Source organism: Rhinolophus hipposideros, assembly GCF_964194185.1.
Source record: "Rhinolophus hipposideros genome assembly, chromosome: 22".
Taxonomy (NCBI): Eukaryota; Metazoa; Chordata; class Mammalia; order Chiroptera; family Rhinolophidae; genus Rhinolophus; species Rhinolophus hipposideros.
In genome coordinates, this window is record NC_138068.1 from 34,231,991 (window position 1) to 34,247,675 (window position 15,685).

The 15,685-nt window shown below is 35.5% G+C and overlaps 1 protein-coding gene across 1 annotated transcript in view; it reads right to left on the reverse strand.

Moving 5' to 3' along the window:
* Positions 1 to 15,685, reverse strand: part of SEL1L2 (SEL1L2 adaptor subunit of SYVN1 ubiquitin ligase) — a gene marked incomplete at its 5' end in the record, with an annotated part of 128,974 nt that overhangs the window by 46,848 nt on the left and 66,441 nt on the right. The window contains 2 exons of the mRNA XM_081034662.1: positions 10,477 to 10,639; positions 14,184 to 14,286. Of these exons, the coding sequence (XP_080890788.1) occupies positions 10,477 to 10,639; positions 14,184 to 14,286 (266 nt within the window). The remainder of the gene's footprint in view (positions 1 to 10,476; positions 10,640 to 14,183; positions 14,287 to 15,685) is intronic.

Below are 15,685 nucleotides of genomic sequence, written 5' to 3' on the forward strand. Positions count from 1 at the left end.
AAAATTTCCCTCCTGATCTTTAATGGTCACACATGGGTATGGGACTAGCCTGCTCTGTGTCTCTGCCCTTCTTACTAGTCTGGAGGTGCCATATTCTGCACGTCCTTAATTGAAAGGCTTCGGTTCAGCCTGATATAAAGTGATTGTGGGGACAGAGCCAGGAGTGCAGTTTCCAGGCTCTTGGCCTCACATGGAAAGGTGCTGACTCAGGTAGTAAATGGCCATCAACTGTGATTGGATGGCCATCAGCTGTGGCTAGTTGGCCGTCAGCTGTAACCAGTGAGCCATTGGCCACTAATATAACTGCTGTGGCTATGCTAGCAGAAAATGGGGGCTAGCAAGAAGATGGTGGCTGAGCTAGCAAGTGGCAGAGTGTGGATTGCGGATTGCATAGAGGCAGATCTCTCAGCGAGAATATAGTGGTATGACTCCCCTATCTATGGCTCAGTGGGTGTTCCTTTTTGGTCTCACCATATCCGGTCTTCTTGCGTGGGGAGCGGGAGCTGAGACCCTGCGTGACACCCTGCATGATAGGTATGAACCCCCTATCCATGTCTCCGTTGGTGTTCCTTTTTGGCCTCGCCTTAACTTGTGTTCTTGTGTGGGTAGTGGGAGCTGAGTCCTTGCATTACAGTGATTCTCAATAATGGTTGTTTTGTGGATTAGTTGTAATTTTGATGTGGTTGTGAAAGAAAGTAAGCACAGCATTTACCTACTGCACCATCTTGGCTGTCCTCCCCACTCTCTGCCTTTTAGACACTTGAAGGCCACAGTCTGGTACCTCAATTGTTCTCTTCTACAAAGAGGCCCTATTCTGCCTTCCTCATGTGTTATATTTTAGGTTATATTCACCATCTTTTGTGTTCTCTGAATCTGGTCTACATTGTGGATGCCATATTTCTATCATGACCTTATTAAAACAAAGTAGTTACATTTCCTAAAAAAGGGAGGATATCCCAATGTAAATGAAACTGTTACATTTTGCTAGTAAATTATTTGTAAAATGAATGGCTGTCACAAATCAAAATATGCCAATGCATGCAGGAAAAACACCAAATTCCCAGGAATAGATGAAAACTAATGAACAATGAGAAGTTATTTTGATCAATTTATCAGAAAAGATTATGATTAAGGTATTCAACATCAAACATTGTCAGAAAATTTTGCTGTTGTTGAACTGAACTTCCAGCATCATGTGGTTCAATTGAAGAAAAAAAAAGTACGTTTAGTCAAATTGGAAAGTTTTATCATTAATGGTTGCAGAATGAGTCAGTAGTTTGGAAGAAATCCTGGTGGTAATCGAGGAACACACCCGTAAGAAATGTTGCACTACTGATATCCTTCATGGTACTGAGAATGATATCATGTTGGACAAAGACAATTATCAACCAAGTTTTCTAAGTGTAAAACTGATTCAGTGGGACTCTGAATGAGAAGAATTTTGGAACCTTGTATTTAACTTATATTTAACTTTTTATGTAATGAAAGACTGACATATGATAAAATCTATGTCTAAAACAGTTTTAATAGAAATAAAACAAAAATTCTAATAAGGAAAATACTGCTTTATACTTTAAGTGACAGCATTCATATAATACAATTTTATAACTTACATTTTAAAAGTATATAACTTATTGTTGATGGCGTCTTATAACAGATAAAATTTAGGGTTATTATCTCTATCACAATTTTCAGGTTTCTAAGTCTAGTAACTAGAAACCTGAAAATAGAGCTTGTTTAACACAAATTGTTCTTAGTCAACTCATGCTGATTGACAAATAGTACTGCTTCATTTTACGGATTTTCATAAACAAACATTTTGAAAATATAATGGAGAATCTTACCCATTAACCTCATCAGCACAATGTGTGATCTGTAGAATTTGACAGCCATCCTCCAAGCCTTGTGACTCCTTTCCTGCCCTTTTTAGTCACTGATAAGTTGGCAGTGACATCATTTATAAATTCTCTCAGTACCCAAGAATGAAATTGGATTGGGCCAAAATATTTGAACTCGCTGCAAAAGATGTTTGTGGCACCCTGCTTCAGGTACTTCTGAGAAAAGTACATTCTACCTTTTAATTCTGAATATAAGTATTCTTGTTTGATTTTAAACACAATTTCTTTTGTTGGGAAGAATAATTTAATGTTGTATACAAATTTTTATCAAAAATTGAAATTCTAATACTTCTGAGAGCTTACAACAATAAATATCAGTGCCCTGCCCCTTTCCAGGTCACGCTTTATTCTCTTCATAAACAACCATTTTCAATTATTTTAGCTGTACTCCTCTGATAATTACCACCACTGTGACTCCAGATAAGTTGCTCTTACTTTCTGTTAACTTATACACAGGTTGCCAAAAAAATGTTTACACGTTTTAAGAAAGGAAAAAACTGTACTAAAATTGTGCTGATGGTAACCACTTTAGGCAACTCTTGTAATTGCAAAAGTCAAATGTGACTTGTATTTATCTTTTGTAATTGGTATAGAGTATTACAATTTTAATACAGTTTTCCTTTCTTAAAATGTGTATACTTTTTTGGCACCCTCTGCATACGTTTTTTCTGTATATGTAGATTTGTTATATTATAGATATTGATTTAGGTCATCTACATCACTTTCTCACTTTTTCTCCTTGCTTCTCTTTTCAATAGAGTCATAACATTATATTTTGTCTGAACATAATTGTAAAAGTCTGTTTTGGTGTTTCTAATATTTTCAAGGCTCTACTAATTTGGAACTTTATCATTTGGAACTGTCACCATTTTTAGAAGTTCATTCCATACTCTTACATATCATTGGTAATATGCCTTTCTTTCCAAGCTTCGTATTAAAAACAATCTGGTCTTAATCATTCCACTCAATAGTTGATGAAATATTTGAAGAGCACAGGGTCATAAGCAGAATCCTGTGGCAGATTGCCAGAGACTTGCTTTCACAATGGCACCGATCCATTAGTCTATACTCTTTATATACCATCATCAAAATCCACATTTTTACTTTTTCATCTAGCCCATGAGAACACCATATGAGATTTTGTTAAATGTCTCCCTAAAAATCACAATACAAGGTCTGATATTTCAATCAAAATAGAAAATGAATACATTCTTAAACTTTATATTACAATTTTAAGGACAAAGAACTGTTACTTCTTAAACTAGGGGATTGACAACAGAGTTCAGTTCCTAAAAGCACAATAGCTCTAACAACTGGTTTATAAGTATAATTTGTATAATCTACTAATCCATAAACTGAAAAATATATATATAATTTAACTAATTCCTCTTCGGTCTCCAAGGTTCCCTTTTTAGGAAAACTGACCATGAATTTTATTGTCACTCATGGAAGGTGTCTGGAATCCTGGTATTCAACTAACCCATGCAGTTTATGTTGAAAATGGTTAAATTGGCTCCTTTTAGGGATCTCTCTAGCCAACATTGGATTTTTTTTTCTTGCGACTCCTAGCAGGTTTTGATTATGCTCAGTTTAGAATCTGAATTATTTATGTGGAAACTTTGATAGTAAACAAATATACTGACCTTATATAAGGAAATGAAAACACTGTTTTATTTAGTTGAGCTTGTATTTTAAGATGCTTTCACCAATTGTGTATCATTTTGTGCAGGAAGTACCATATATTTTGGCCTGATCTTCCTGGAGAAATTTGTGAGGTCATAAAGTTGTGAAGTGAATTGTGTGGAAGTTAAATTTTCATCCTGTGACTGGGAGAAGAGCTTTCCTTTGTATAAAGCTCATTCTAGAAAATAAGAACTAAAACCATGATGTTACCAGCTTTAAAGAATCATCCCTTACGGAACGTTCCCTTTCTCTTTAGCAGAGAAACAACAATGGGTGATTTTGAGTTAATTCTCTGGAAGGTTCAACTTTATTTATTTTTAATTTTTAAAATACTGCTTAAAGCATGACAGGCACTAGAAGAAGACAAAAGATGTTATGGGCTTTCCTGTAGTAAATATCCTGATTATAGTCAGTCCTGTCTTATTCCTCTATACTTGGGCATTATCACCTAACGACTTTACAATAATCAGTTTTTGGCATTTGCTCTTTTTCTGAGATGAGGGCTGAGATAAAATGAGATAGAATGATTAAATCTTAATTGAGAAAAAAATGCTGCAAATTGAAAGAGAAGCTACATAATAGTGATGACATCAATGACACTTGCAGTGGTTTGTAAAGATCAAGCTCTGCAAATTACATTTGTTTATAAGACTTGATTCTGAACTCAACCATTGTGCTATGGTTTCTAAGGAACTGTTCTAGTAGCTGGAATTTGAATGGAAAGAGTTAAATATTGAGGATACTTTATTATGTTTCAAAGCAAATTACTCAGGTTTCATAATAACAATTTAAAAATTAAATAGTCCTCCTTTTACTTGTTATATAAGAAATTATTATTAAAAGAGAAAAAGATTCAGCGAGTTTCTGTTAATTGTTGTTCAGGCTTGAAAACGTCTGAGATCTTTACTTTCAGCTCAAATTGCATACCAAGCAAAAGTGTGAATCAATTCTAATGAGCAACTCAGATCCTGTCAGCATCCTTAACACAAAAAGAGCATTAATGTCAGGATGAAATGCTTTACATAGGTAATCCTAGAATTATCAAGGTGATTATTAGGTTGATATAAAAATTTTTTTCAGTAGTAGTACAGTGCTAATATCTATAGTCCCTGTATGAAACACTTGCAAAATTCAAATCTGAAATAAATGAAGAATATATGGAATCTGCCGTTGTGATAGAATTATTCTAGAGTCACAAAGCATGGTAAAATCCTTCTCTTTTATATATCAATTATAGTTATTTTTAGATAACAGAATGGATTTTCTTATAATCCACAATAAAACTGTTTTAAATTTTGTCACCAAGGGAGTACATGCATCTAAGTTAATTTTTTCTGATATCTAAGAAATGTATACCCATGAATAAAAAATTTAGAGAAAAAACTAAACAGAAAAGTAACTTTAAAAAGAAAATAGCTACAAATAATATTACCATTTAGAGATTACCAAAATTAACTTAAGCTTTAAGGTTATACGATGTAGATGGTTCATTTCTTGAATCTTAAAGCACATGAGGCTTAATGCTATCTTCTTGTTTGGCAAAATGACACATTTCCTACTGAAACAGTTCATCAATATCAAGAAAAGAGTGAGTGTTTCTAATTTTGAGTGGTTGCTTGCTGAATGAGAATCAGAGAAATAAAAAATAATAACTTATCTACCTCTGGCTGGTATAGTACAATATCTCATAGAATATCCTAGAGGCTATGACTCAGTTTTGTTTGCTATTTCTTCAGTTTCCACTATTTTCATGAAGACTACTCCATCAATTAATAGTTTTCTTTATTCAGAAAGTACAGATTCTTCTCTCTCTCTCTCTCTCTCTCTCTCTCTCTCTCATACACCCTTTGTTTTATTAGTTTCAAGTGTGCAAAACAATGCAATAGCCAGACATTTCATCCCTCACAAAGTGACAACTCCCCTCCCCCAATCTGCTGCCCCCTGACATCATACATATCTATTATAATTCCATTGACTCTATTCCCTATACTGAACTCCATACCCTGTGACTATATTAAATTATAGTTGGCATACAATATTATTCAGCTTCAGCTTCAGGTGTACAACACAGTGGCCAAGCATCTACACCGTCTATGAAGTGGTCTCCTTAATAAGACAAGTGCCCATCTGACACCCCACAAAATCTTTACAACATTACTGACTATATTCCCCAAACTGTCAGAAAGTACAGATTCTTTGAAAATCAATTAAATGAACTCTGTTCATAATTTTAAAAACTTTTGTTGCCCTTATTGAGATTTCCTTTGGTTGATCTGGAATTTTGTGAGATGAAACATTTAAGATTCATGAGAAGAAATAATTATGCGTGTTTTCCTCCATCCAACTTCTCTTTATACATAGCCTGAAACTGCATTTCCCCCCACCCCCTCAATGCCACCTTATAATATGAATTCATATTTTTTTTGTTTTTCTTTTTAAATCCAGATCTCTCCTAGATTACTCCAGGCTTCTTCCATCTATTACATTTCGGTATTTCTGATTGTTCTTCCTTCCCCCCCAGAGGTACATGTCTTCATTCTTTTCATTCACTTTTTCTATCTCTTACCCGCCTCCTCTCTCTATCTCTATGTCTATCTCTATTCCTCTCATTCTCTTTCATTATCATTTTCACTACACAGTTCCACCTTCTTTAGCCAGATTTCTGTTGCTATGTTGTTCTATTACATTTCCCAGTAAAATTTCCTATGAGTGTAGGCAATATTCCTGTACCAGACTCGCATAAACAACCTGAAAAGAAAGGTGGTCACATGGCCAGCCCTATTAGAGAGCTGTGATCATATGGCATGTGGCCAGCCTGGTCCCAGCAACCAGCCATCAAACTAAGCATTGTTTGTAGCACAGAATCTCTAACTAGTTGTGCTTTGTATAAGGAGATAAATCAATGACAAGAAGACTTGCTATTGGAAACATTTTCCAATGGTGATGACGGGGATGACAGCCTAAATTTCAGAATAGAATCCAGCTGTAGTACTGGATAAGGTCCTGTAAGCTCCCTGCTCATTCAGATGTTAACAGTTTGGTCACTAGATCATGAAGAATTCACGGGAAGAGGGCAAGTCTGAGTGAGGAACAGGGTGTCCAGGATGTCAGGAAGAATATCAGAGGAGCTTGGGACAGAGACTTTGCCAACCAGCATTGTAGCATTTCAATAAACAGTGTGGTTGCATTTTGTACATCAGGTCAATGTCAGCCTTTCAGGTGATAAGTTCGTCTTCACGCACATTCTGTCCTCTTGTCCTCCTGATACAAACACACATATATACTAAACAGATATTATCCCCATTTTACTGATGAGGAAATTGAGACTCAGAGAGGGCAGGCCACAAGGGCCAGTGTTGGAGCAGAGCTATAAAGCCAGGACTAAATGACTCCAAAGACAAAATTGTTGGGGCTAAAATTGTTACATGACGTTATTCATTAACGTCTTTTAATATTGGCTAAGGGATATTGCAGATATTATTTGGTTTTTGCAATAACCTTATGAAACAGTGTGGACTTTATTATCAATCCCCTTTTCAGGTTTGGAAAAACTGAGATTTAGAGAAATAACTTCTTCAGTGTTACTGACAGAATGAACAAAAGATGGAATATCATTAAGATGTAGAATCTGGATTCACATACTGTTGAATTTTCTGATTCTGGAACCCTTGCTCTCCTACTACACCATGCCTAATGTCTATAATTGTACATTTTGCGAGAATATTGTCCCCCAAATATCTATTCTTCTCTACAAAGATGGCTATGATAACACATGGCCAGTGGTCATACATTTAGAGTTGTTTTTTCTGACATTGAGTTAGCACTCAGCCAATTATTTTACAGTCTGATTCTTCTTAAAACCAATGGCAAGCAACTGATGGCCAATTAACTGTGATTAGAGGGCAGTATGTGACCATGCAACAGAACCATACAAACTAGAGTATGTGGAATAGCAAATAATAAGTGTCTAAGAAACAGTTGTTGACTTAATTAATTAATACACCCACTGACAAATAAAGTACATGTTCACTAGTTTGGAAAGGAATTAGGTGACATCATTCTTAGTGATGGATATGATGGTAACATTTGGTCTTGGAAATCTATCTATCTATCTATATACATATGTACAGGGGTGCAAAAAAATGTATGACTTGTAGTCATCTTTTATTATCAGCATATATTGAGCATTACAATTTTAATACAGTTTTTTCCTTTCTTAAAATGTGTATACATTTTTTTGGAACCATCTGTATAGATGGATGGATGGATAGACAGATAGATAGATAGATAGATAGACAGATAGATAGATAGATAGATAGATAGACAGATAGATAGATAGATAGATAGACAGATAGACAGATATGTATATAGATACATATTTATCAGGCCAATTCTTCTCAATTTATTTTCTTTTAATTTTTATTAAATTTATTGTGGTGATATTGGTTAGTAAAATGATATTGGTTCGTAAAATTATATACAATTCTGTAATACATCATCTATATATCAAACTGTATGCTCACCATCCAGAGTCAGTTCTCCTTCCATCACCATAGATTTGACCCCCTTTATTCTCTTCTACCATCTGCCCTCCCTCCTTACCCTCTGGTAATCACTAAACTGTTGTCTGTGTCTATGAGTTTTTGTTTGTCTCGTTTGCTTGTTGCTTTCAGTTTTATATCCCACATATGAATAAAGTCACATGGTTCTCAACGTTTGTGACAACATGGATGGATCTTGAGGTTATCATGCTAACAGAAATAAGTCAGACAGGAACTTTATATTTTTGATTGACCAAATATGGAGAATGAATATTAAATAACTCATATTTTATGATAACATTTATAAATCTGTTTACTGTTTTGTAAATATAATTATTTATATTTAATTGCAAAAAATTCCATGGGGTAAAAATAGTATTCAACAACTTAATTATAATTAATTAATTAATTAATTAAAATACACAGATATTTAAAATGATGTTGATCTGTATGTATTTACATAGGAAGATATCCATAATATATTGTTAAGTGATTTAAAAGATTAGGAAACAGCAATTAGAATAAGACCTCATTTTTGTAAAGCTAATTCTACATAGTTATGAGAGAAATTCTAGAAGAATAATGGTGGGAATAATATTTATATCCTTTCTTTATAATTAATGATTACAGAGTTCCAGGTACGGAATTAAGTGCCTTCATACATTATTTTAATCCTTACAATAACTCCCTTAATTCATTCATCATCATTTATTATATAATTAATTATGTTTATACATAGTTAAATATTATACAGACATATGTTAATTATGTCTCTTGTCCCAGGCTCTGTGATAAATACTAGAGATAGAGCAGTGAGCCAGACAGACACAGTATCCAATGTTTTAACATTATCCTAACTCTACAGATAAAAATTAGAGAGGTTAGCCCACCCATCAGGGGGCTTCTGGTTCAACTTCTGGTTTACTAAACATACCGACTCACAAGACTCCCATAGGCTACATTTGCCACCAGTCTATTCAGGTGATTATAGCACAGGAACCACAGTTTGCCGGACGACAGCATCAGGCCTTCCTTTCTGTGAGAGTCTTTGAAGCAGTTCGCACAGTCTTCTAGCAGCAATCATTGTCGGTCCCTCAAATGATGGCTCAGACTCAAGAATTGAGATCCCCACTGGGTGGGTGTGGGAGACACTTTAACATAAACGTTTCATTCCCCATGTAACAACTCCATGCAGTGTCCAGGGTCCCCATAAGAATCACTACCACTGTCAGATATCTATATTTCATTATAGTTTCTCCCAGTTCAAAGGAATTTTGCCAGTCAGGTCATTTTGATCATAAGCAATGCTGCCTAGAAACACAGTTAACATTTTACTACTATAAGATTACCAGGGAAATAACTAGTGAGTGAACCAAAAGGTAAAATTATCATGCAGAAGAAGGGCAAAGAGTTTTGTTAAGTAGCTATAAAATAAGCAATTGGAAGAGTAGATTTGGACTTAAGCCTTTTCAATTCCAAAGCCTAGCTAGCTTCTGACTTTACTAAATGGTTAAAAAAAAAACTCTGTGGGAGTAAAGCTTTTAGACAACTTTTACTTTCTTCTTCATACTTTCTGAATTCTCAGATTATGTTTTTGTAATGAGCATGAATTTCTTCTGTGATCAGAAAGAAATATTTTCATTAAAAAGACCGGTGACGTGAAAACATGCTTTTGCTACAGCATTAAGTGAAAGTAGCCAGAAACAAAATGATATATGCACTTGCATATGATTGGGATAATGCCAAAATAAAGATGCAGAGGGGAAGAAGCCAAGGAAAAATACAAAGCAATCCTAACAGTATTTGAGTCAGGATAGTTGGCTTATAAAGGGCTTTTTTTTTTTCTTTTTCTTTTTCTCTGCTTTCCAGATTTTCTATGAAATACTTATGTTATTCTTGGAATAAAACAAACACATTTCTTAAAGCAGAAAAGGAAATATATTTAGCTTATAAAATATTTCAAATGTAAAAACCAGAAAAACATCATTCTAAGGTAATAGATTTAGTTTTGTATTTCTTTGTATAGGTGAATATATTTTATATAAAAATTTAAGTTAAGGGTTCAGAGTTCTCAAATTTTCTCAAAAAACCTGTACATGGAAGATGGGAATGTGGATTAGAGAGCAGTTCTGTTCCATTCCTGAAAGTCACCCATGTAACCATAAGAAGTTGCCCAGGGCTACTGCTGTGTCTCTGCCCTGACACTACTATTTCGGGGCATTACAGTAACTTCCCTAGGTCTAGGGTCACGTAGTAGAGTGGGAATATTATTGCCCAACTCCTTTCACATGTTACTTGTCTGTAGCTATTTCAAGATGTAGTTATTTAAGATTTAATTTTCTTTTAAAACTCACATTTTGGGCTTTACATGATCCTTCTTTAGCCAAGGACTCATATAACTGGATAGCTGCTGTTATGTTTTGCATGACAATATTTCCAAATAGCAAGGCATCAGCCATTTTCTCCATAGCTTTCGAGTTCCCCATATCAGCTGCTTTGGCAAAGAGTATGTAGGCTCTGTTTCAAGAATATGAAGTTAGAAGTTTGATTATCAAAAATTACATTTTCTGCTCCCTCTGTCATACATACTACTTCCCTCTAACAAGTAGGACACAGTTGTCACTGCTCCTAACAATACGGTTTAGCTGAAGTCCATTACATCTCTAGACCAGTAGATTTTTTAAATCCCTAGATTAGCCTAAGATTATTGTTTCGGATATACTGGAGATGCTAAAATAATGTATACACATTTTAAGAGATGTTAACACTTGGTCAGTGTTGCTCAAGCAGTAGTTCGCCACAATCAGAAGTATCTGGATGCTGATGGTTACCACTTTGAGCACCTCTTGTAATTGTAGTAGTCAAATGTGACTTGTACTCATCTTTTGTTATCAGTATATATTGAGTACTACAATTTTAGTAGTTTTTTCCTTTCTTATAATGTGTATACATGGGGTGGCTGTTTTGCTCAGTGGTTAGACCACAGTGCTCATAACACCAAGGTCGCTGGTTCGATTCCCCCATGGGCCAGTGAGCTGCGCCCTCCACAACTAGATTGAAAAAAAAAAGTGTATACATTTTTTTGACATCTTCTGTATATGACAAATAGTGAAACTGCTAGAAAGTAGAAATACATAAGATACACTAGGCTTGAAGCTTATACACCAAATGAGGTGAAAAATTGAGGCACTTGTCCTAAAACAGTGAACTCTCCATGACCACTCTCATTATATGAGTATTTGTTTTGTATAATTAACTCTGAATTATATCACAATACAACCGATATCAATTAAAGATAATCAAAACTGGAATGTCACATTTAGGAAGTTACTATTATGAGAAAAATGGTCCTTTAGTATTCTGAAATAATTTTCTAAAACAGAACATATTCTTCAGCACATCAAAGGCAGACTGTGCAGAAAAACAATAACCAAACAAAATGTAATGGTTATTAGGGCTCCAGAGTCTAACTGCCTGGGTTCAAATCCTGGCTTCACTACTTATTAGTGTAAGAGCTTCAGGCAAGTTATTTAACTTCCCCCCTCTCTCATGTATGGAATGGGAATAATAATAGCACCTGCTTCATAGGGTTGCTGGGAAGATTCAATGAGATAATCCATGTAAGGTGCTTGTACAGAGTAAGTACTCAATACATTTAGCTATGATTATTATTATTATTATTATTATTATTATTATCATCATTATTATTACTATTGCATAGATTCTAAAGTTTCATAGCATCGTAATTTTTTCTCCTGTAGCTAGTGGGTAAATGGTGTAAAATCTTAGTGATTCCAAATATAGATGCCATAGGATTGCATTACACTGCATTTTTTTGTGCTGGCAAAAGTCACCTGGACCTGATCTCTATAACAAGTAGTGATAGAGAGCTTTGCAATATTAAAACTTGTGTCAGAGACAGACAGTAGTTTTGTGATTGATTTTTACTTTTATAGCTTCCTTTTTGCTTACGGTAAGATTATAAAGCATTAACTTCTACCTATGACCCTAATTCAAATGCAGCAATAAACACACTAATCTAGCACTGCTATCAACTCAGGAAGATTAGAAGATTCAACTTTATGTACCTCTTATCCAGGCTGATATTAAAATAACCTACTTTTGGTCAAAAGCTGGAGCAGAATAGAATGGTCAAAAAGGTCTGGGACTCAGTGGTATGCAGGTAGGCATTAGGGTCCTGGGTGGCAAAACAGAGAATAGACTCCAGTTAAATAAAAAAAGTCAGGAGGTTAAGCCAGACATTGATCACAGTAAGAGCAAGCTGCAATTCTGAGGACCAGAAGGCAAAAAATGAGATGGAAGATCTCAAAGGTCAATGAATATAAATGTATGGCATGCGGGGATAGGCTTGGCATGAGGATACAGATTCCCTGAAGCTCTTCTGTTTCATGGCTTTTGCTGCTGCAGCTCCTTTGCCTGTTGGATGCTTGGACTAGAAGGGCGCCAACCTGAGATGGGCTGCAGGAGCCAGCAGTATTCCCATTCTCTGGTGCCAGGGTCAAAAAGACATTACAAAACCAATCCTTCTAAGCATCTTTGATTCCAAGGGAGGGGTGGGTATCTAGGTCACCCATCAGGAAACTCCAAGGTGATATAAGGAATACTAGAAGCAGGACCCAGGGCTGGAGAAAGTTGTTGGTAAATTAGGTAGGATTAAGATCTGGGCTGTAATCCCCAAGAGGGAAAGAGAAAAAGAAACTGCGCAGCAGGGGCAGATCCCCAAAAGAACTTTAGTTAGGTATCTGGACTATCTCTAAAGGATCTGGTATTGGATGGTGGGTGCTGGGGAAGGGGGAGGCTACATGGATCTCTAGGACACATCAGAAACTTGGTGTGGGACAGCAGCATGTCTTCACACTTGCTTTGGTGATGGGGAGTAATTCTTAATGACAGCTAACCCTGGCTTTCACTGAGACTTCTTGACTTCCTTGGATAAGTTTGTGTTTCCCTGACATGCTTGCTCAACATCTGTACTTCTTTTCATTTATTTATTTTTTAATTTTTAAAGATTTTTATTAAAATATAGCTAATATACCATATTATATTAGTTTCAGGTACACACCATATTTATTCACCATTTATATACCTAAAGAAGTGATAACCACGATAAGTCCAGCAACCATTTGACACCATACCATGCTATCACAATATTATTGACTATATTCCCTATGCTGTGTATTACATCCCTAAGACTTATTTGTTTTATACCTGGATATTTGAACCTCTTATTCCCCTTTACATTCCCCCCTTTTAAATTTTCAATTGCAGTTGACATTCACTATTATTTTATATTAATTTCAGGTGTACAGCATAGTAATTAAACATTTATATAATTTATGGAGTGACCCTTTGACTAGTCCTCACCTGGCACTATACATAGCTATTACCATATTATTGACTATATTCCCTATGCTTTATTTTACATCTCAATGACTATTTTGTAAGTATTAATTTGTACTTCTTAATGCCTTCACTTTTTCACCCTGCTCCCAGCCCCTCTCCCATCTATCACCCTGATAAATCTAGTACTCATCTGACATCATACATAGTTATTACAATATTATTACAATATTATTACAATATTATTGACTATTCCTATACTATACCCTACATCCCCATGACTACTGTGTAACAGCCAATTTCTACTTCTCAATCCCTTCTGCTTTTTCACCTACCCCCAAACCCCATTTGGCAACTATAAAAATATTCTCTGTACCTATGAGTTTGTTTCTGTTTTGTTCATTTATTTCATCCTTTAGATTTCACTTCTAAGTGAAATCATATGACATTTGTCTTACTACACTCAGCACAATAACCTCTAGGACCATCCATGTTATTGCAGATGGCAAGGGATAGAGATAAAAAAAAAAAAAAAGATCATTTGTAAGATACTTTAAACACTATTTGATTCTATTAAAAACAAATTATGGGAATATAAGCTTATTTGTTATCCCGATAAACTTTTAATGACAAGCTAGATTTTAGATTGTTCTTTTTTCTCTCAACATAACTTGGCTTATGTAACTGGATAAAAACTTACTTGGCTTTTTGTTTTTGGCTTTTAGACTGCTGGAGAATCTTGATGCCCATTTTAAATAGCTGGTCTCCTTCATCTGTGAAATTTTTCTTTGCTTGCTTTTTCACTATATATGAACAAAAAAAGAAAAGTACCATTATTTTTATGTTTTATATTTTAAAAATAATGTGCTGGCATATTAGTTTGAATTTTGTTCTCCTTATTTTTTAACCTCTGCATTGTTTCTTGTTTTCTAAAAAAATTTTTTTAATTAAATTTATTGGCGTGACAATGGTTAGGAAAACTACATAGTTTTCAAGTGTACATTTCTATAATACATCATCTATATCTCACATTATGTGCTCACCACCCAGAGTCAGTTCTCCTTCCATCACCGTATATTTGACCCTCTTTATCCTCCTCTACCACCTCCCTACCCCTTATCCTCTGGTACCACTAAACTGTTGTCTATGTCTGTGAGTTTTTGTTTGTTTGTCTTGTTCCTTTGTTGCTTTCAGTTTATATCACCTCAACCTTGTTCAGAAGGTAGAAACTGCTTATAAAAGTACCGTCTTCCTATGTCTTATGAAAGCGTTTGGAGGGTGGAGGAGACAGAAAAATGCTTTTGATGGTGGGAGGGAAAGAGATGTTCACAGTCTGGGATAGAGATGCAAAGTCCTGCAAACAGAGGGTAGGAAGCCAGGCCTTAAATAGAAGGTCTTGGCTGGTCTGCCTGGTGTACCCTAGTGGCTGGGTCTTAGGCATCAGGCTCTCTGCTTTCAGACTCCCTTATCTGAGCATTGCCCATAACCTTCAGAGCCATAACATTCCAAGAAAACATGAGGACATAAGCAACTGGTATCTCCAAGATGACTAGCGTGCACTTAAGATTAAAGGTGAAAAGTTCGCTCTGCCCAAGGCTTCCTCCTTCACCCCTAGAACCTTTCTTTCCAAGACCTTTCTAGCATGACTAGGAACTGTTGGGGATGAACATGAGGAGTAAAACAGAGCAGAGTGAGTGTGCCACACTCAGGACCTTGGGGAAAACACACAGGAGTATCAATGATAACTTGGCTGTGGGATGGGGGCTCAGAATAAATTTTATAAGATTTAGGGAAAGTAAACAGAATTTTACTTGCTACAATAATGATATTTGCAAACACTTATAACACTTCACAATTTTGAAAATGTTATCAACAGTTTACACTTGGGGAAAGCTGGTTGGAGGGAAAGTGAGCCTTAGCGCCACCCCAATGTGCGCTCAGACACACACACACACACACACACACACACACACACACACACACACACACACACACACACACCCTTCCACAACATCACAGTGACCCTTGAAGTCCATTACAACACTCAGTGATACCTCTGATTAAGTGAACCAGTCCTGAAGCCATTTTACATAAGAGGCATTCCTCGATGCCTTTAACAAGATCACAAAGAACTTTAAATGGTTCTTGTTTTTCTCCTTGATAAGATGTCAAGAGTTGTTCACTTTTTTTTAACTAAATTTT